The sequence below is a fragment of the Falco punctatus genome (genome assembly GCF_963210335.1).
Source record: "Falco punctatus genome assembly, chromosome: 9".
In the NCBI taxonomy this organism is placed as follows: domain Eukaryota; kingdom Metazoa; phylum Chordata; class Aves; order Falconiformes; family Falconidae; genus Falco; species Falco punctatus.
In genome coordinates, this window is record NC_137589.1 from 2,110,598 (window position 1) to 2,132,018 (window position 21,421).

At 41.9% G+C, this 21,421-nt stretch overlaps 1 protein-coding gene across 3 annotated transcripts in view; it reads right to left on the reverse strand.

The window, feature by feature from the left end:
• MGMT (O-6-methylguanine-DNA methyltransferase) overlaps nucleotides 1-20,399 on the reverse strand; it is a 168,873-nt gene extending 148,474 nt beyond the window's left edge. For 2 of the 3 annotated variants that reach the window (XM_080403448.1, XM_080403447.1), the window contains exons 1-2: nucleotides 19,890-20,399; nucleotides 9,502-9,545 (exon numbers count right to left, since the gene is read on the reverse strand). In XM_080403448.1, the coding sequence (XP_080259574.1) occupies nucleotides 9,502-9,545; nucleotides 19,890-20,384 (539 nt within the window). In that variant the 5' untranslated portion in view covers nucleotides 20,385-20,399. The remainder of the gene's footprint in view (nucleotides 1-9,501; nucleotides 9,546-19,889) is intronic. The other variant, XM_080403449.1, reaches the window with a different exon arrangement.
• Between the last annotated feature and the right edge of the window lie 1,022 nt (nucleotides 20,400-21,421).

Here is a 21,421-nt window from a genome sequence, read left to right on the forward strand (position 1 = left end):
CATGCAAGCCTGTGTCTCACTAGACTGCTAAACTCTATAGAAAACTGGAAGACTGTTGTTAGCCAACAGAATTAAGTCCTTTTTGTCATTAATAACAGATGAGTATCAAAAGGTTTTCACAGTGGAAGATTTATCAGCAAGAATATTAGCATGATTTGTGAGTTAATGTCCTGTACAGAAGAGCCTCATTTTCCAGGCACGCTCCCATGACTTTGCAACAGCATGTGCCTGGGTGGCACCACACTCCCCCGAAGGGCGAAGGTCCCCTAAATTACACATCAACGCCACTGAGCATTGCTACGAAACAGAGATGTGCTGCTCAAATTGCTCTTCCTAAGGTTCAGATGCTAAGGATGCAAAACAGCAGTGAGTTTTATCTCCTAAACAAGGTGCCGGGAACCCAGAAGCCAGCATTAGCTTGATGACTTGCATGTAAGAATCTTCACCTCTCACACTTCCCACTGTAACTCAGTTTAACAGCCTTGCAGCAGCCAAGGTTTTCAGTACTAAAACATACCACCCATTTGATTAAATACAGATTTTATTTAAATTTGCATTAATGGTCCTTCACATTACAGTAAATAATTCAAAATTAATTTCTATGTTCCAGTCCTAAACCCCCAAAAGCCTTCACTGTAGCTTGGTCTGAGATCCTAGAATGTAATTCGTACCCATAGTGGGGAATGGCAAAATAAAATAATGCAGAGAAATCTCAAGGATTAACAAAGTCAAAAAAATCCACAGCAAAGCGTTTCCATGCTTCACGTTCTCCTGAGAGGTTTACATTTTCCGGCAGCCAAGCCAAGAGAGCAAACCTCGCAGCACACCCTGCGCCTCAGCACCATGCCCCAAATCACTGTTACCAAGCTGGAGGGGAGACAGAACACAAAACATCTTCATCAACATGGCTTTCCAGCTTCTCCTCTTAAAGATCTCACAATGCACATGTAAAGTGTTAAAACCACAGAGGCTGCAGATCTCCACTGGAAAAATGCAACAGTACTGCCCATGGATGTGTTTGCACCCACCACAAGTCTTCAGCCCTCAGGGTATCAGAAATGGTCTTAAAACAAGTTCTGGCTGAAGGCTGTGGTCAAAAAGACCAAGGATGTCACCTTTTCCCATTTTTTCCCTTCAGTATTAGCAAGCACATGACTCCGGCCCATCACGAAGGAGCCAGAGCCCTATCTCTGATAGATCTTCCTCCACAGGTTTTTCTATTTCCTTCACTCTGCTTTAGCAACAACATAAACCTACCATACCATATCAAAATATTAATAATAATCCTCTCTGCCACCACCTGCATCTGATTTAAAGGTTATTTCCATTAGGCTATAGCATGTGGCTGAACTTCCAATGGAAGTCCTCACGATTTTTTTTTACTTGAATATTTCTGAGAATCAAGGCAAACATAACATATTCAACCGCGAAACATAATGCGTCCTCACACATACTGCAATTTTATCTCTTTAAACCAAGACAGCCCAAGTGCATTAATCAGTGAGATGTCACAGTTGCCTCCAAGAACTGGGTCTCTTGATCCTTTCAGATTAACAGAAAGTGCTAATTGCTGAGCTACCCAATAATATAAATACAACCAACAAGATTAAATTGCATTACAATTCCTTCCCCTATTTCACTTGCCATTTCTCAAACGCAGAACTGGTCTTTTATACTATTTCTAGACTAGTCACTGCTGCAAATTTGAAAATTCTCTGCTTAGTTCTTCCACACCATTAAAGTTACTATTTAAAAATAAAGAACCCACTCATCTGCCACACTGTTTCTCATGTGATCTTGCTCCAATGTTGGGCTAGGATGTAACTACATACCGGCCTCAAAAACCTACAAATGATTGTCAGCACCTATTGTCTGAGACGATCCCAAATCCCACTACACCTATTAGTAGTACAAATCCTACGGATTCTTAGCTGTACAAGCTGAATTTCTGGACTTATTTATCCAGTGAGTGCTGATGCTAGCCCATCCCACTAAAGGTGTGACAAAGTACCAACTTGTTCATTTACTTCCTATTCTTCATATAATATATGAATATATAAATATAACCTAAAGACTCATCACTTCAATGTTCTGACATATTTGCATTAGGAAGCTGGCGTATGAGCTATAATTCTCAAGCACCTACCCTGCTTCTATGATGCCATGTAACATCAGTGACTTGCCAACAAGCAATACCAGGAATTTGTTGCGTTTGAGAGGATGATCAATAAACATTGCTTCTTTATCATAATTACAGGAAAGAAATATGAGTCCTGGACTTTTAAATGTCCTTCTTTTGAGTACCACAGTATTCTCAAACCTGCTTGTTATTGATTCAAGTTCTGGATTAAAATTCAGTGAAAACTTGAAATATTGGATTTAAATTTAAGGGGAATACTTCACAGGCACCTGGACTGGTTTGGCAATTTGCTACTTCATTTCAGTCATTCTTCCTGATCCAGTAAGTTTACATCCTTCTCATAACAAAGTTCTTATCAAATCACATCACTGGTACTTGTCAAGGCAAAACCAGCCAGGGACCGCTGCAAGCCGTAAGAAGTGAGATGGGTCCATCTCCAACAACTCCACAGCAGCAAGGTCAGTAGAACAGACAGGAGTTGACTGCTTACTAATACCCCATCTATTCTGCAATGTAAAGGTCAGCGTATCGCTGAGGTGATACAGCAGCAGCGAGCACTGCAATTAGGGCAATTAATGGTTGCCACTGCAGTCATACCCTTCACTGGGGCTTGGGAAACAGCACTATTGCTGTTCCATACTGAGACAGCCAAAGAAAAAATTCCAGTGATTAACATCTCCTGTTAGCATCACAAAGACAACTGTGTGAAATCATAATTTAGAAACATAATCCCTAACCCTGCAAAACGTTTTAACCGCAGAAAGCTTCTGCCACCCCACCTGGGGCTGCAGAGATGAGGAACGAGGCTGACCACAGCCCCTGGCTCGGCACGGCTGCTGGCCAGCTTACACATGCCACTGGTCTACTCATCCTAGGTTTTCATTGAATTATCGTTCTCTCAGCATCTCCTTAATAGTTTAAAACTTCCTGTATTTGTTTTACTGGTTTCTGCATGTTTATTTAAAAGGAAACAATCCATTGCATGTTAAGAATATGGGAAAAGATATTAATAGTAAAGGTAACGCATTTGTGCACACACACTTCAGTGTGGAGGGTAATTTTCCAGCCTTATGCAGCTAGTCTTAAATGAGAAAGCCGTTTCTTACACTCAGTGTTTTAAAGCAGAGAAAAAATTAAGGACTGGGAAAAAACACGGGATTCATGCGATCAACATGCAATCACAGCACAAGTCTAAAAGCCTGCTCCTGTTAATTTCTTGATTCATCGTCTATATCTTCACCTTCCAAATGAACAGCGGGTGCTACTGTTTCAAGAGAAAAAAGAATTTATGTACTACAAATAATTTCAGTGTGGGGAGGAAAGAAGGGAAGAGGTAGATGTAAGTTTCACACCCAGAAATCATTTAATATACTGGAATAGAAATTAGGACAGAACGAGAAACATTCAACTCTCAGTCTTTTTGCTTATGAAATGTTTCATTTCTTCCAAAGCTTGAATATGAACTTTTATAAAAGCTGTTTCTTTTTCTTAAGAGAAAGAGCCCAAATACTTCCAACTAACATAATGGAGTGAACTCCAAAGCTATTAGGATGCCCTGATCCAAACACGTCCCTAAAGGTTTGACATCTTAATCTGTACTGCTGAAACTGTGAGAAAATTGTCCTGGAACCCAGGGCAGGGATTCTCCTTGTCTAAGAAAATAAGATAAGGTAGTCCTACCAATATGGCTCATTAATTAATGGAAAAAGAAATTCTGGACAAGGTAACACATATTTCCTGTACTGTTGCACCTGAACATCATACACAGCATCTTTCAAACACTTGGAAACCTGTTAGTCCAAGGAAAGCCAAGTGCCCCCCAGTTTTTACTTTAAGACAAAAATTAAATTTTGAGGAAGAGAAAAGGTGTTGCATTCATTGCTGAAATTCAGGAAGACAGTCTTGAAACAAAACCACCATCATGGTAGCTAATCAGATTTAATTCTATCTATATAATTGGCTAACAAGTAAAATAATATTTAAAATTAATTTTGATGTTATAAAATACCAGTCCACAGGTTCTTGTGAACCCCATGACCACCCATCTCGACATATGCCACTTCTTCCCCTACACATCCCACAATAACTGTCTATACTGCGTGTATTTCTTCTTCATATAGGATCCAAAGAAAACTTCCAGCTTGCCAGAATAAAGCACCGTATATCAGGTCCACATATATTTTTCCTTGCTGCAAGAGTAATAAATACCTCCACAGCTGAAGAACAGGACTGTAATCCAGATAAGGCTTTTAAACAAAAGCTGCACTGAAATATACTGCAGTACTCTACTAATACCTCCAATGCTTCTCTAAGTAAATCTAACCCTAGTTAAGCCAAACCTGTAACTTCAGAGGGTATGAAAACAAAACCTACTCATTTCCTGGCTAGGGAAGGCTTGGAAGGGAAATGTCAGACAGACTGTAAGCAAATCCAGGGTTAGTTTGGGGTGATACAACGATTTCTTTACCTTCCAGAGAACTAATCCCTTAAAAAACGTGAAGGTACAGAATTAAGCTGCATATTTTGAACGTATACAAATATAGACTGGCACAGCAGCCACTAAAAATCAGTCCCCATCTTCACTTATCAGAAGGCCCACTTCACACAAGCCCCCGACAAACCGGAGGAATACATGTTCACGCAGAGAGCAACATTTGCTTTCTACAGCATTTTAAAAGTATTCAACAAGAGCAAACACATAAGTCTTTATTAAACAATCAAAGACAACAAAAGCAAGTTTCTGTTGTCCCATCGTATTATACTACTAATCCTCTTTGGATGGCAATCAAAAGACCCCAAAATGCCAAGCTATGAAAGAGTATTTCCAAGCAGTGGTAGCCTCTGGCTCTTTGGCTGCATCTTCAGTCAGTTGCTTTGGCAGACAGGAGTAATCCTGGTCTGTCTAAAGACAAATTCCCAGCGTACTTACCAGGGCGATCTCAGACTTTGTTTATTTTACTTAAAGGATATTTTAATTGTAATAAAACAAATTTTACTTCTTTGGAAGAGGCAGGTGGGTTATTCCTATTGCATTCCGGACTGCGCATTCCAGTGCATTTTCTACTTCATCTACTGCTTGCATGCCAAGCTTTGATTTGAGGCACTGTCAGCAAATACTTAAACACAAGACCTTAGTGGACTGCTTAAACTGGAATTCAGATGTACTATTTCCCCCAATACCTCTCCAAAAACAAGTAAACACATTCTGTATCTTTCCCCAGCTATTACTTCTATAGGCAACTTAAATGCTATGCAAGTGTAGCCACCATTGCTGTCACCACAGAGCAGTTTAAACCATATATATAGTAGAATATTTACAACATTTTGCATTGCTAGCATGAAGCTAAGATTGACATTTTGAAATAAATCAAACCATTACATGCAGCATACAAGTAAAATGTCATTAGAAAGTGCAGTGTTAATAAGCTGTTCAAATTGGTGATCGTGGTGGGTTGGCACCATGGTTGTGAGATCAGGTCATGCCATCCCTTTGGTGCACCTTGGTGCCCAGGAAAAAAAAAAAAAAAAAACAAAAGAAAAGTGAAACAGCCTGGCTTAAGCTTAGAGTCACCTGGTTACCTTAGGGTATCTCATTTGAAACTGTGGGCTGCCTAGAGTTGATATAATGATTTAGAGCAGAATTAGATAAGAAATGGAATGCCAAGAACAGGGAAAAATGTAGACAAGACAGGGCCAGATATTTCTGTAATAATCAAGTTATGCCACCAACAGGGAAGACTTCAGTCATAACTGTGTACGTTCCTTGCTGTGGTATGTGTAAATGCCGCCAACAACCACGCTGTAAGCCACACTGCTTGGTGCATCAACCACGGAACATGGAAGTGTGACATCATTCCCTCCCTACCGATGATCTAACAAAGGGATTAAGCCCCCCATCCCACCCCTTATTTTTAGACTGGAAATCATATGCCAAAAGACTCATTCTGAAGCACTTGCACAATGCACTACAAAGCAATGTCTTACTTTTTCCAGTGTTTTAACATGCACTCAACATAGAATAAAACACTAACTGGAAGGAATTTGTTGCCCAACAACTAAAGAAATGAGTACCACATTAAAGAATCAAAGATAAAGAATGTTGTCTCTAAGAATTAGAGGGTCCCCAAAATTAGTATCTAGTTGTTACTGGTCTGAGTTTTAACAAGTCTCATCCAAATGAGAAGTCATTATGCAGTTGTCTGGATTTTCCAGATGTGTTCATTACTTCAAAATAAACTCAAGATATTAGTCAACATTTTAAGATCTACTCCTTAATTACCACTGAAGAGCTTGCTGTAAAAGTGTGTATACACTTTTCAGTAAGAGGAGGTTATACTTTGAGGCACTGAGAAATACAAAATCTCACTGCCAAAATGACCACCTGATGTACATGCATACATACCCACAGCAAGACTGACGCACACTACTGTTGCGGGGTTCAGCTGTGTATGCAAATATATGGCAATGACTCTAATGCAAGGGAAAGGGATGAAATTTTAATCAAATGAGAATTGTATCAGGTTCAGGGAAACTGAATAGGCTAAAAATGAAAAAAACCTAGCAGAAGAATTACTTTAATATTAGGTAACATTTCAAATTTTTATCACCTAAATCCACAAAATTCTTGATCGGCTCCTTCCTGTGTTCTCTGCAGAGCTGAAGTCAGGACCAGCTAAATAAAAGATAATGCAACTAGGCATAACACAATAAAAGATATTACCTTCACAATGCATTATTGCTGCCAATTATAAGAATCACTTCAACTTAATTTCAAAGGCACAATCACCCTCAACTGTAACAGTCTCTTTTTAAAATTTCAAACAGTATTACATTAAGGCAATAACTCACCTTCCAGCTATAATATCAGTCTCCTTTATTGCAAAAATACATTTCATAAATACTTCTCATCGACAAGTCAAGCTAATTCAGGTTAATTTTATTGTATTTTGGTGCTATCTCACATTTGTGTGCAATTACCTTTATCATTTTATTGCCGTGCCAGAAAGTAATCAGAACAATTATTTGAAAAAGGAGGTGTATAAATTCTAAATCACACTTCCTGGCAGTTTTGATAAAATAGCAGCTTTATCTCAGAAAGTGGCAGGGACATCGGATAAATCATGCATCAGTCAAGTGTAGCTGACCCCCAAGTGCATTGCACAATATCAGTAGTGCTTCAAAAGAAACTTTCCTATATAATCCATCATTCTTTATAATACCAAAATAGCTATACCTGAAGAGTAGGAGCTAGAGAATAGTAACAAAATAAATCTACGCAATATGAACAAACCCATTAATAGTGCTCCTTAAGCTGAAGGAGAGTCAGTAATCTGAACTATGTTCAAGCAAAGGATTTCATTGACATTTTTGAAGTGAGTAGAACAGCTTTAAACAAATGAAGGAGAATCTGTGCATTAAGCATTCCCTAAAAATAGAAATATATCTACAGGAAAATACACACACAAGACAGGCGGCAAAAAGACTTGTTAGAAAACCACATTATTATCGTCTTGGCATACACATCTGAATTTTCCTATCGTTACCAATCTCTGTTTGACTCAGGACAGCATGGACAAGCATTTCACTGTCATTAGCAGAGAGCAAAGCATCACAGTACAAGGATCTATTTACCAAGTTCAAATTTAGTAACTACAAGAAATCCAGAGAGGAAGAGAATTATATTTAGAATTAAGTTTCTAATGAAACAGAAAAATTGCCACACTGTCATAAGAACACCACAAACCCTAAACCCTCCTAAACAGAGAGCCATTCCTGATGTATGCTCACACACATTAACCATGGCCACGTTTCAGCCTCTTCCACACAAACCCAACATACATCTTTGGTCAATGCAACAGAATCATGGATGGAGTGGGAGACAGATACAGCGATTGTGGAAAATCCCCACGTCTGGCTGCTTTCAGGAACCATTTTTCAGCAACCTGCTTAAAAACTGCTCAGCACATCGGTGATAATTGATTTCTGTAAAAACAATATGTCAGACATACATTCTGTGTCACACCAACGCGTGGCTGTGCTCAAAGTAAAACTGTAAACTAGTCACACACTATAAATATCACTAAAGAAACACGAGCTATGTTACATACAAATTTAATATGAATCCAGAACGAGGGGAAACAGGACCAGACAGAGCAGCGTGGACTGTGCCTGCACAGCCCCTGGCAGACCCCCCACTCCCCACGGCAAATGGGACTGTGGGAGTTCACCTGTTTTACCTTAACCCTTCTGCTTTCCACATATCAAAAGGGGAAAACTCCCCTAACAGTTAATGCTGTACCTTTCAACTAGAAGTGAGAGTGGGAGAAATGAAAAGGTTAGATAATAAATTATTAGTTTCATGTCGCTTGCCAGCTATATCACATCTAGCTTTGAATGAGAGGGAACTAGTAATTCTTCCTACCATGCCTGGTTGTGCAGAAGATAATCAAATATTTCTCTGCCATTATTCCAGGTACCTCCAGGTATCTCCTAAAAGATGTCTGAAACTGTAAGATACATAAATATAACTAAACAGATGAGTGCTTAAAAAAAAATGAAGCAAGAATTTATTTTCCTTAATTTCTTCCTCAACCATTCTATTTTTAAAAATAAAAACAATTTTCTTTTGTGGAAAAGTAAATGAAAATCTTCTACAGAGGGGCAGAAGACACAGAATATGTCAAATTTTCTAAGCCACATTACCTTACATAAAGCAGATTAAAACCATAAGAGATGCCACTATTAAGACATTTTTAACAGTGATAGAAGTTGCCAGCAGGAATAGCTCAATATGCAAGTTTGATTGTACTAGAAATATTTTCCTAGAGAAGCACTAATAATGTTACAAAAATAGATATTCCACATAAAAAGTATACTCATATCTTCAAAGTTCATGTTATTTATTTGAAGAATATGGTTATCAACTGAAAATGGGTTGATGCCTTTGTTTTGGTAAATTGTTCTGAATGTCTTGATAAACAGACATGTTTTCTTATTTTACTATAATGTTACTGATCTATGCTTACCTCACTGAAGCATCAAGTCTCAAAATTAAGCGTTTCTTTTTCAGTGAGGGGCTTATTAGGAAATGGTAGCAGCTAACACAACTGAAAATGCAGCATTGTCCTGTTAGTTTATGCTCTGTGGCAGATAGGTACGTGATGGGGAAAGGTCCACTGATGCCTGTTACCAACCGTGACAGAGCTACAGAGATTTACAATGCAGCATCAATCTTGTCAACTGGATTCTTAATACTGACTGCTGGACGCTGGGGAAAAAACAAACTATGTTACGTGAACTCTTTTGTAATGCTGGACTTTCAATGCACACCTAAATGCAAGGGTATTTTACTATAAACTTACTTTTGGAACAAGCCTTGATGCCATGGTAGATGAAAGGTCTCCACCTGTAAGGAAAAAAATTCTCAGTTAGATTGTGATTTAATTTGAATTCCACAGGAAGAACTGTATGCCAATGGTGTCGTTTCTCTTCTAACCAACTCCATCAGTTTTTTAAATGAGCCCTAGGTTTCAGTAGATATAATTTCAAAAGGGAGTTTGATTTTTTTCACCACAAGCAACCAGGAATTTTAATGTTCATTAAGTCATCTTCTGCTTGTTATGAGTCAAAAAAAAAAAAAAAAAAAAAATATCAACAGATGGCACATACTGAAGACTTCTTTCATAACAAGTACTACACAGCTCTGATATTTGAATAAGAATGGCTTAAAAGATAAAGTATTAATTTAAGAAATATATGTACAGGCAGTAACACACTTCCAAGTTACTCAGTAAAATAAACAGCCCTTTGTAATTTAGGAAATAATACATTTTAAGGCATGAAAGCAAGTAATTTAGTTATATTCTGGGTTTAAGAAGTGCAGAATGCAAACCACTAAGAAATCTTAACTTCAACTATCATAACTTTAAACAGTATCATTATTTACATATCCTTAACAAAAAATCTAACAGGTTCATCTTTGCTCTCCCCTTTGTATGATGGGTATTTCCTCGGCATTTTGTTTTAACCCCCTCTATTTTCTTTCCAGTGCCATATTTAGCTAAGATCACTACATCTTTGCAAAGATGTGCTATAAACATTACATTTTTTAAAATCAGGGAGATTATCCACCAAAGCTCAGCTTCAGAGTGCTGACTCAAAGCCAACCTCAATGGGAACTCTTCCACTCAAGTCAGGGAACTCACTACTCCACAGGGGAGGAGCACTGTATCCACTTTAGAAATTATAAATAGCTTAAAAGAAATTATATGAATATCTGAGGCTTTCCAAGTCCTCTCAAACACATCAAGCCTTGAAATCCAAGGCACAAACAGAACTTACACCCACTTCCAAACCACTTACAAGAAGACAGTAATATTTATTCTTAATATTACATCTTAATTATTTTAAGAGTTTTAAAATTAAGATCCTGAATAATTAGTATTTTAAATATATTAACAGTCATACCCTTGCAAGGTAGGCATTGCAAAGATCATTCATTCCATTTTAAAATGTAAGTCAGGCACATGAGCAATATAATAATATTACTTAAAATACCTGTGATAAGCTAAAAATAAAATAGCAATTTCTTTCTATCGTCAGTTCAGAGCTTTGACTTTCAAGGTGCATAGCAACACTCCGCTTCTTCGGATTGTTCTGAAGGGTAAAGCTAGAATATTTGCCTTGAAAAGCAAATTTATCCAGAAGCTCATTTCAAACCTGGGCCAAAGACCAAAGAGAAGTACAGCGTGGAACTGCGCTGACTCAAGCCAGCGTTACATCCAGACACCCAGGAGTATGCACACCTCCTTTGCTACACTCCTTCAGGAGGGAAGCCACCGAGGTGGCAGGGGCTGGCGTGCAGGTGGCAGGGGCTGGCGTGCAGTGGCAGCCCAGCACCCCCCGCGTTACCAGGATGGCAGCCGGCAGCCAGCCTTCCTCCCGGCTGCTCCCCCCCGCTGCGCAAGAACCGGCCACCATCAAAGCACCACTCGCACCATGGCAGGCAACCCAGGGAAGGCTCATCTACCACCTCCACCAGAAAAGGGAAACCCAAAGCCTTCCTGTGACACACCTGCATCTTATGCAACCTGAATATGACTAAAGGCTGGACAGACCTGTACAAAGAACTGGCACCTAATGTGCTTTTGCTTCACTTGTGCCAACTGTTAAATAATTGCCATTTAACAGTTACTTACCCCCTTTTCCCATCTCCTCCCAGCTGATCTGCTGGTGCACATTGCTTTGGATTCTGGTGAGATCCACTTGCTCCCCATCTTCCCACTGTGAAATAAAGTGTTCCCAAGAGAGCAGCTGCTCATGGGTGGATGAAGAGCTGCTCTGTCAGGGCAGCCAGACAACAGGCATTCATCCTGACCTAAGGAGCTCAGAGCCCAGAAAACATCTCTGAGACAAAACTAGTCAGGAAACATCCCTTTTCATCACAATTTTTTGGTTTTTTTTATTTACTTGCAACAGTCTTTCTTCCTGTTTAGGAAAGAAACCATGCCAAATGCCCAAATCAAGTTAAATTTCAAGTAGTTGTTTTAAATAGCATCTCACTTGTGGCAGTGACAGCAGTGTAATTGCTAGCCAGGTTCCACATGATGCATTAATGGTTGTCAAAAAATCTCTGCAACACCCTCATAAGGATGCTCGCATACCTCTAACTGCAATCCATGCAGAGATCAAGAGTAAATCAAGATTAGCCACCAAAAAATTCATTAGTTTTAGGCAATTCCCCTTGACACTTCCTCAACAGAACAGTCTCTAAAAAGCGTAAGTAAAGATACCCAACTTCTACAGTGTAGGAAAACTTTAGACCCATCTGTGTTTGCTAAGGTCTTCACAAAGTACTCTTCATCTGCTGAAGCAGAGAATACAAAGTGACTCTGAACGCAAGCGCAGACAGCCGCAAGGGATGCAGCGCTCGGCAGAGAAACGACACCCAGCTTTGCGGAGGTTAGACTTCGAAGAGAACTGGAAATAGGTTGCAGCTTTAAGGGACAGGATTCTTACAAAAGGACTAACTAGCACCTCACAAGCACAACAGTTACTCTCTTCCTGCTGGTAAATCACAAGAAACAAGGCGATACATTGGGGGAAGAAGCTTCTAGCACCACCAAGACCTTGGTGAGATTGGTGGCTGAGAAGGGCAAATCAACCAAAAGGCTGCACCGTGCCTATGGAGAGCCAGAGAATGATTAGTGTTCATGGCGTAGGTGTACCTCAGGTTGAGCTCAACCACCTGCTAGTCCAGAATGGCTTCCTCTGATGACAGGTAACTTGCCAGTAATGCCCAAGCCATGGTGGTTAGAAGACGACCTGCAGCTAAATAGAGGGAAACTGTAGAAGACCACTGCTATAAGTCAGAGGGCTAGGAAAGTCCAAAACATTGCTCCAAAATGTATTTCAGCCTTGCAAAGACTGTCTCGTTGGAAGAGGCCAATACATACACTAACTTCTTTTCACACTGAGTGGAAGGGTTCAGCTAAGGTTGATTTTGACAAGAACCCAATACCTCTTCTGAATGGCCCAGGAATTGCCACTGATTAAATTCAATCATGACACCTCATCCTGGATCACATTCCAGAAACTGAGACACCAGAATCACTGGACCGGTCTTAAGACTGAAACCTTCTTGTCAGCGACCCCTTCACCAAGACAAAAAATTTCCTCCTGCATTTGCAGACAGTAGGATAAATGAAGGGGGGGGGGGGGGTGTGGGGGGTGTGTGAAAAAAAAAAAAAGAAAGTGTAATTTTGTCCCCATCCCTACCAGCTCAGAGCTGCCTGACTAGGACCAGTGAAGCCCATCTCCCACTGAGCTCCTCCCTCAGACCTGAGCTGTGGGATCATAGCTCCAGGCTCAGCTCCCCTTGGCCTTTCAGTCGCAATGTGCTCAAGTTTCCCAGACCTTCTGTTCCCACACGAGGGCTGTGCTGTGGCTGAAGCCATGCTGACAAGCAGCCAGGCAGCAGGATGCTCCCGAGACACCTGAAGATACACAAATGCCTTCAGATGCTGAACAGGAGCTCCTGCACAGTAGGAGATGAGATGGTACAGGAAGCCAATAAATCAAACCCCCCTGTGAGGATTCCAAACCTCTGCATTTATCAACAGACCAAAACCTCAAAGAAAAGTCAGAGGTTACATCAAAAATCAGATCCTTAAAGGCCATGAAAAATTTCAGCCATATTTTGTTGACAGTCTAGCACAGAAGTCCTTGGGCTTTAAGATACTTTCCTGCTTATTTTCACAGGACTGCAGCCGGAAAAAGTACATGTGATGGCAGCACTATGGTAAGAACTCTTAGATTCATAAAAAGTATTTTTCTCAGTTCATCAACTTTTAAACACTAAAAGAAGATCCTCCTTGAAAGACACATCCTCGGGATGCGCAGAATGAAATACTCTCTGGTTTCAGTACTAAAATTTAAAACCAGCTATTATATCAAGTCAGTATATGAATAAAATTCCATATGAAAACATTTAAAGTACATTAGATTTTTGGTCAAGATGAAAGACTGAAAAAAACCCAAGCAATCTATTCTAATTGGGTTCCCATGGTAACTGTACAATTGGGTTTTTCAGTATAACATCCCAAAGGCCCAATGCACACTTGTAAAATATACTTCAAACAGCCTGAATTGTTTTTACATTACAGCACTCCCAGGAAGATCAATTACTATACATCCCCACCCTAACTATTAGTGGCAGGAGATGTTAACACTATTGGCCATATTAACATGAGTCATGTAAAAACCACCACATATCACCATCATTATATAAAACTAATTACACACTTCAGATTCATCAAACATGTTCTGAGTAATAAACCAATACTAGTCGTGTCACAAGATCATGTTTACTGAATGTTAGAAATCAACCCCAAATATATGCCAAACCATTTTGCTTCTCATATTGATTTCAAGGATAAACAAAATCAATCATTAATAATTACATTATAAGATGACCCATAGGGTTAATCATATTCTTAGAAACTCTCACTATGGAATCAAATACCGCTGCACAAAATAGACAACTGCAAAGCAATCTAATCCAGGCCCTACACGTTACCAATACGACAAAACAAGGTGCATTCACCAACGTGCAACGGATGTAATTGGTAAAAACAAAATAGTACCACTGTTCCATTAAAAAAACCAACCAAAACCACACAAGCATTTATTAAAAAAGTTTCTCTCAGATTAAGCACTTTGCCTTGTTGGGGCTCAATTTCACTTTCTGAAAGCACAACCCTGGCTGTAGATCCAGCTTGTCTTTCCAGACAAGCCTTCCATCCAACTGCCTAAGCCCCAAAGCTAAAAGGAGGTGATGGCCCAGGCCCACTAAGCAGGAATGAAAACCAACTAATTCACTTGTCTTCCAGGGGAAAAAAGAAAAAAACGTGGCTGGTTTGAATAAAGTGAATTTCATTTCTCAATTATCCAGAAGTCTTGGTATTTCATGAAGTCAGCAAATAACCAAAGGTATTTCTGTTGTCAATCGGAGACCGTGCAAGGGATTTCCCTTTTTCCCCTCCACCCTTCCCACTACATTGTATCTGATCACACTAAGCTCCAATAGAGCAAAATGAAGGGAAAATGAAGCTGTATGAATTATTTCTGCAGGCCACTGCCGACAGTCTAAAAACGTACTATCAACATAGCCAACCCACTGCTGCCAAAGCAAGTTTGTGCATTTCATGTGTATTTTTAGAAGCCATACAGTCCATCTTCCGTTTTTTTTACGTGAAACAGAAAAAAATAATCTTTTAACAGTGCCTCAAGTATACTTTAGGTGTTTATTAAAAAGTTTAACTAATCAACAGACCTTCTGCATACTTGAATGCACAAACACCCAAAGATAATGTTATTGTTTGCATTGTGCTGGCTGATCTAAAGCAGTCAGATAATTTACATGTTACTGAATGATGATTATGCAGCAGCAACATTTACAAGACAGCACCAATACTTGCTATCTGCTAATGCAGAGTTACCTGGAGGGAGTTAAATTTACACTTGGTGCATGTAGATGGCATGATTCAGAAAACAAAGCAAATCTGAATTCAGTGGGCTGCGCTGCTAATATATACTACTTTACTAAAACATGTATTTCGTTAATCTGATCATAATGCACTAAAGTGGCATTCAAAAAATAATTAAAACCTGAAAATACACCCATCAGGTAAGACCATTTCTTCAGTATCCCACCTTCAGTGGTATCAACTGCACAGAGCTACTGAGTACTATAAAAACAAGAAGCATTTACTGATTTTTACTGGTGTACCACCATGCCACCCAGAAAGTGGGATTCAGACTTCCAAAGTCAGAAATGGGATTTCCAAATGTAAAATAAAAGCTAGTTTCTGAGCCCAAGCCCAGCATCCCCAGCCACCTATTCCAAGACCCACAGCTCAGCTACACACTGGGTTGTGAACATACAGTGCAACTGGACCTTGACATTTGCTGCTTCTACAGATGCCATCAGCTCCTGCTTTAAGAGGCAGAACTTTTCTTTATTCCCCTTTGCCAAGCTGCTCCAGACTCCAGGCTTTCTGTCAGCAGTGCTATTTTACTCCTATTTCACTTGAAAATCAGAGGGCAAGTCAGAACCTTTGCATCAATGAACTCCCCTCTTCCTCCTTGAGAATAAAGGTGACTTGTTCAGATGTAAGTATGCTTAATCACCTTCAGAACCTCTATTTCATTGGGAGGAATGTCAGCTGTGTGTCACAGTTTTACAAGTGACTTGAAAAGATACCTGAAATTATTTATACCGTTTAATTTGGCAAACTATAAAGCAGATAGTCCTGACAGACATCAGGACAGGGTGCTTTGCTCTGCTCATATAAAATAGTAAACAAGGAAACAGCTTGAAAAAGGATTAGCAAAAAGCATTAAAATGGTGTCCTATTTCCAATGAAAAAAAAACTTTCACAATTACTCAACTTCCATAAAACTCCAAAGCCACACAAGCTCTACTGAAATTAAAACACATATGCCTTTTTTTTTAAACAGCAGTCTGGACCACATGAGTAAATCATTAAGTTTTAAAAATGCACTTTGTATTTCTGGAATATACTTCAATACGGGTTTGGTAGTTTGGTTGTTCCTCCAGCGGTATGTTTATATTAATGCTGGCCCAAACACACCTGTACTGGGTGACAATGTTAGCCTTACAGGAGACAAAAATTAACACAGCATTTTTTTCTTGTTTCAGGAAAGTTTTGCTCATCATACCTTCAGATAAATTTGCACAACCGAAGCCGTTGCCAGCACAGATTTGTAGAACAGCAACCTTCACAGCTATCAGCAGAGGTAGGGAACTCAAGAACTGGCAGTCTGCAGTAAGGGCACCAAACCAGGTATTTAATTTTTCAACTAGTGCATTAATGAAGAAGTTAAAAGTTCACAAAACCAGCCAAGAAACATGCTGAAACCTGTCACTACCTAAAAGATTTCAAGCCTCCTGAAATTAAAACTTTGTCCCACATTTTCCCATTAGTTACATTCTCTTCACCAGCCCAGATATCTTATGAACACTTGGTAAACTACAGAATTGCACAATCCGTCAATAAAGTAAGCGTATTTTGAACTACTGTCCATATGACTCAAATTTGTCAGTAAAAACTGCCACCAGCGCTGTGCTTGCAGAAAAATGTCCATAAATGCATTATTGCCACTGGCAGATCAATGTCCATAATAAAAACAAATAGATTTAACAAGTGCTTGCTTTTACGAGTTATGCGATTGGTGGGATGTGTATTCAGCTTCACCCAACAACTTCTGGGAATGGGCAAGACAGAGCAGGTTAGGCACTTGCTGACTTCACCAGTGTTACAAACAGGAAATTATTCTAATGCAGGAAATCTTTAAAAGCATTAGACTGAATACTAATGCTTTCAGGATGTATTTCAAAGTTTCACACATTTGGAATTTAAAGTATTGTTCTGTGAAATATACAGTAAGAAATGTAAACAACTATCACAAGCAGTGCAGCTTTTCTTGCCTTGCTCTTTTTACAGAAAATAAGTTTAATTTAGGTCAACTGCATCCCAGGCAGCATGGCTCACTAGTCTTGAGGCTGATGTTGAACACCTCAACAAATTGGGACCTGCAGTTTGATCCCACGAAGCATTTAGAGCACCAATACGAGAATGACCATCACTGCTGAAACCATCTTTCAGTCACCACAAGTGAGGATGTCACCCTTTGTATCAGAGGTGGAGGACATGGCTCACACGGAAATAAGGCACTGGTTAGAACATGAGCCAGGGTGTAGCAGCCAGTATACCAAGGTTTAACTCATAAACATCAGTTGTTCTCGCTCCTCCAAAACCCTGATGGCATGGGAAAAGAACTCTACAAAACAGCCAGCCACGTCTTCAAACATGTTCTCCTTTGGACCTTCTGCATTACTATTTCTTCTAAGTTTCCCCGGTCACCGAAGTCAGTTTAAATAGAATTTCTCTGCTGCAGCCTTTCCATCTTATCCACACTTTCTGTAACAAACTTAATACTTTTTCTGCACGAGTCCTTAAATTAGCCATTCAAGGAAATCCCGATAACCTTTCCAAAGGGCATGAGCTTCTCCTTCAGGCTACCATCCCTTTAGTGATGCCATTAACTGATTCTCTACATACGTTAAGCATTAAACAGTGGTGACAAGTTAATTACAGAGTTATCAAGAGATAAAGTAGTCACGGTAACACAAGTTGCAATACAACTACAACAGTTTCCTATAGAGCTTCTGTTCAGTTGCTGGTGTAATTGGTGTAATTAACTTGTCATGGATCAGAATGCAGATAGGAATTGCTAAAGCCACCTTGCAAGCTCACATGGCTACTTTTTCCTCTGAAGTTTGAGCCTTTTGGTAGAATTGTCCACATATGGAACATTTCTGTTTGAAAACAAAACAAACCAACCTTTTTACTTGGAAAAACTGTGTCACAGACTGACAAAACATTCACAAGAAAACAAATAAGCAACTTGGCAAGTTTCACAGAACTGGCTGTTCCTAGACAAAAGTATCCTGCCTTACTGAGGTGTTTTTTTGCCCCAGAAGCAGTAAGCTTTAAAAGCATCGTAGCAGTCAGGCATTAAGGAACTTAAAAGATGAATAAAGCTAGAGAGGGGAGGGGGAACCTGTTCAAGAGAGAAAAAGCACCAACCCAAAATTAAGACCTGAAGAAGTAACTTGGGTTTACAGCAAGGTATTCTGTAGGGTCTCTGATTCTGTTCCAAGGCTGCAAGCCCTAGCCTGAAAAGCAGAGCCAGGTTGTCCCACATTTACTAACCCTTCAGGTCTTGACACAAGAGGCAGCCATCAAGACACAGTGGCTCCGCTCATGGTCCTGCAGAGCATACAGAAACCTTTCCAAAGGGTGCCTGTGCACAGGTAGGGGAACAGAGCTGCTCAAGGAGACTCAGTCCACCAGACCTTCTGTGGGCTTCCACACCACAGGGCAGGGAGGCATTGTAATGCGACAGGAGATCCCTTATCATGGCACCACTTAAGCTGCATTTCCATGCAAGCAAGGGAAGACCAAAGGCCACAGTGGCAGTTCAGGGAGGGAAAGCTCCTACACTGCCAGTTTTGGTCCCCCGTGCATTAGGGAGACAGGCAGGGCTTAGAGGCCAAAACCTTCATCAGGTTCACAAGGGAACCCTGTCATCGAAACAGACCCCTCCAGAGATAACCCTTGTCTTCTGTGCAGGGGGAGCACAAGTCTGGACGCAACAGTTACGCTGTGACAGTCATGTCTAAACCAAGTGTTATGCCCCAGTTCATAAAATGGAGGCTTTCTGATGTGAAACACAATAGATAGTGCACCTTACCATTTAATAAGAGCTCCATTTCACAAAAATAAGATGCAACTCAGTAACAGGTTTATTTGGAAGTTGGGGACAAAATATTAAAACAAAGTAAATGTAAAAAAATATTTATAAGCTGTGTGCAGTTACAATATTGTACGTATTCTAGAAGCAGCTGCAGAGCTTGGTTTTTATGTCAACAACAAAAGGACATTTTATGTTCATGCCAACTTGACACAATTATTTTAGCGTGGTTTCACTCTAACCTGACCTAACCACGGGCTGCTGCCAGAAAGCAGGGTGCTGCCTCCCGTTCACCCCGGCACTGCGCTACCCACGGCCCGGGGGACACCTGCGCACTCCGAGGGGCTCCTCACCCTCAGCATCACCCACAAAACCGCCTCCCCAGGGCGAGGGGAGGGTTGGCAGCGCTGGCTGGGGCAGGAGCGGCGCAGGGCGGCTCACCGCCAGCCTGGGTTCAGCTTCACAGCCAGCATTCCCCGGCAGGAACGGTAACCGGCCGACACGTGGGCCTGATGCCCGCCCAGGAGGGAAAGGCCCCGGGCCCCACGCAGGGCCACGTCCCCTCCCAGGCCCGCAGCCGCCGGGAGCGCGGGCAGCGGCGAGCCAGGGACGCCCGTCCCTCGGTCGCCTGAAAAATTAAGTAAAACCCCAGCGCTGCGGCAAGCACGGAGGGGCGGCGGCCGCTCACCCGCCACGGCCGTTCAGGAGGACGCAGGAGGCCCTGCCCCGGCCGCTCGGCGGGGAGCGGCCCCAGCAGCAGGCCCGGCCTGCCCCAGCCCGCAGCCATCTTCCCCCTCCCCGCCCGCCACGAGGCGGCCGCGCCGCCCGGGCCCAGCGGAGCCGCCGCCGCTTCCTGCGGGCCGCCCCGCCGGGCCCCGGAGCCCCGCGGCTGCCCGGCCCGCCCGCGCACCTGCCCGCGAGGAGAAGGAGGGAGAGCGGCGGAGGGGCCGCCGCAGCGTCCCTGGCGCCTGCAGCCGCAGCGAGCCCCGCGCCGCGGAGGGGGCTGCGCCGGTGGGGCCGCGCCGGGGGAGGCGCCGCGCCGCCGGGGCGGGGCCGCCCGGAAACCCGGGCGAGGGAAGCGGCGCCCGCAGGCCCGGCCCCACGCCGCACCCCGAGCTGCCGGCCCCGGCCCTGTCGCTGGGCCTCTTGCCTGGCCTGGCGGGGCCGCGCCGGGGTAACCGCTGGTAGGGCCGCGGCAGCGATGCACGTCGCCCGGGTCATGCGGCCCACCGGGACCCCCCGGGCCCCCTGCCCCGGGGCCGCCTGCCTGGAAGGCAGTGCGGCTTCTCAAGGCCACACGGGTGGTCACAGGTACGGGGTTTCTGCAGGAGTGTGGCCCAGAGCGATGGTCCGTGCGTAGTAACACAGGAGTCGGAGCCTGCAGGGTGCAGAGGTGCTCATACATACACCTCAGTCCTTCCTTCAGGCACCGAAACGTGAATGGCTGCTGACCCAAACCCACCGTGTCTGGAAGCAAAATGTAGGCCTTCCAACTGAAATGTGGGGGGGGTTAGAATTACCTAGGCTTCTCCCTTGTTCTGCTTGCACTTTGGGGCAGGATGATGAAGGGCAACAGGCAAAGACAGCCGGCATCCGGGAATCTGCCTTTTTCACACATTTGCAAAGTTAGGGGTAAGGTGGGGACAGTGAATTAGACCAGAGTTTGCTGAGGGGGAAGTGTTTGGCAAATACAATTCCAAAAAGAGATCGCGTGAAGGAGGTTAAAAGGAGGGAAATGTCAGAGAAAAGTTGACCGTAGGGTGAGGTTTATTTGAGGTTGTAAAAAAAACAGAACGAAAAGTACCAGTGAAGTTGGGAACAAGAAACCAACAATTTTCAAGCCAAAGAGAGGATCTTTCGCTGTCTGAATCTTAGTCTGAGTTACATCAGCAAAAATTTTATTTGTCATGTTGTATTGACTCAGAAGCTTTCACAACATGGAGGAATCCACTTGGGAAAGATGAAAACAATTTTTTTGAAGTCATTACAGAATTCTGGAAAACCTTTCTTTATAGGGAATTAACACTAAGCAAAATGGCATCAAGTTAGTCTTAGTGGCTGTGTGTTAAATCTGATTCTAATAAAAAGCATAAAATATGGCTTAAAATGTGGAGGTTTCACCAATGCAATTGAAAGTACCTTTGCCATAGTTGCAGTTGCTGCAAGCTTTCAAAAGGGCAGCTACTCACACTGGTGAGACACTCCTGCTGGTTTTAGAAGTAGTATTTTTAACATGACACCTTGTTTTCCCTTTTGCTTTCTGGGCCGTTAACCTTGAGTCTCTCAAGGAAATGTAAGCAAGGAATGTTTACCACCCTGTGTTACTTTCTTTACTATCTACCTAAGCAAAGCATTGGCCAAAAGTTGCTGTTGAAATTGTTCTCAGATAGTAAAAACTTACAGAGCGTCCACACCACCCTGCTAATTGCAGCCTGCAAACAT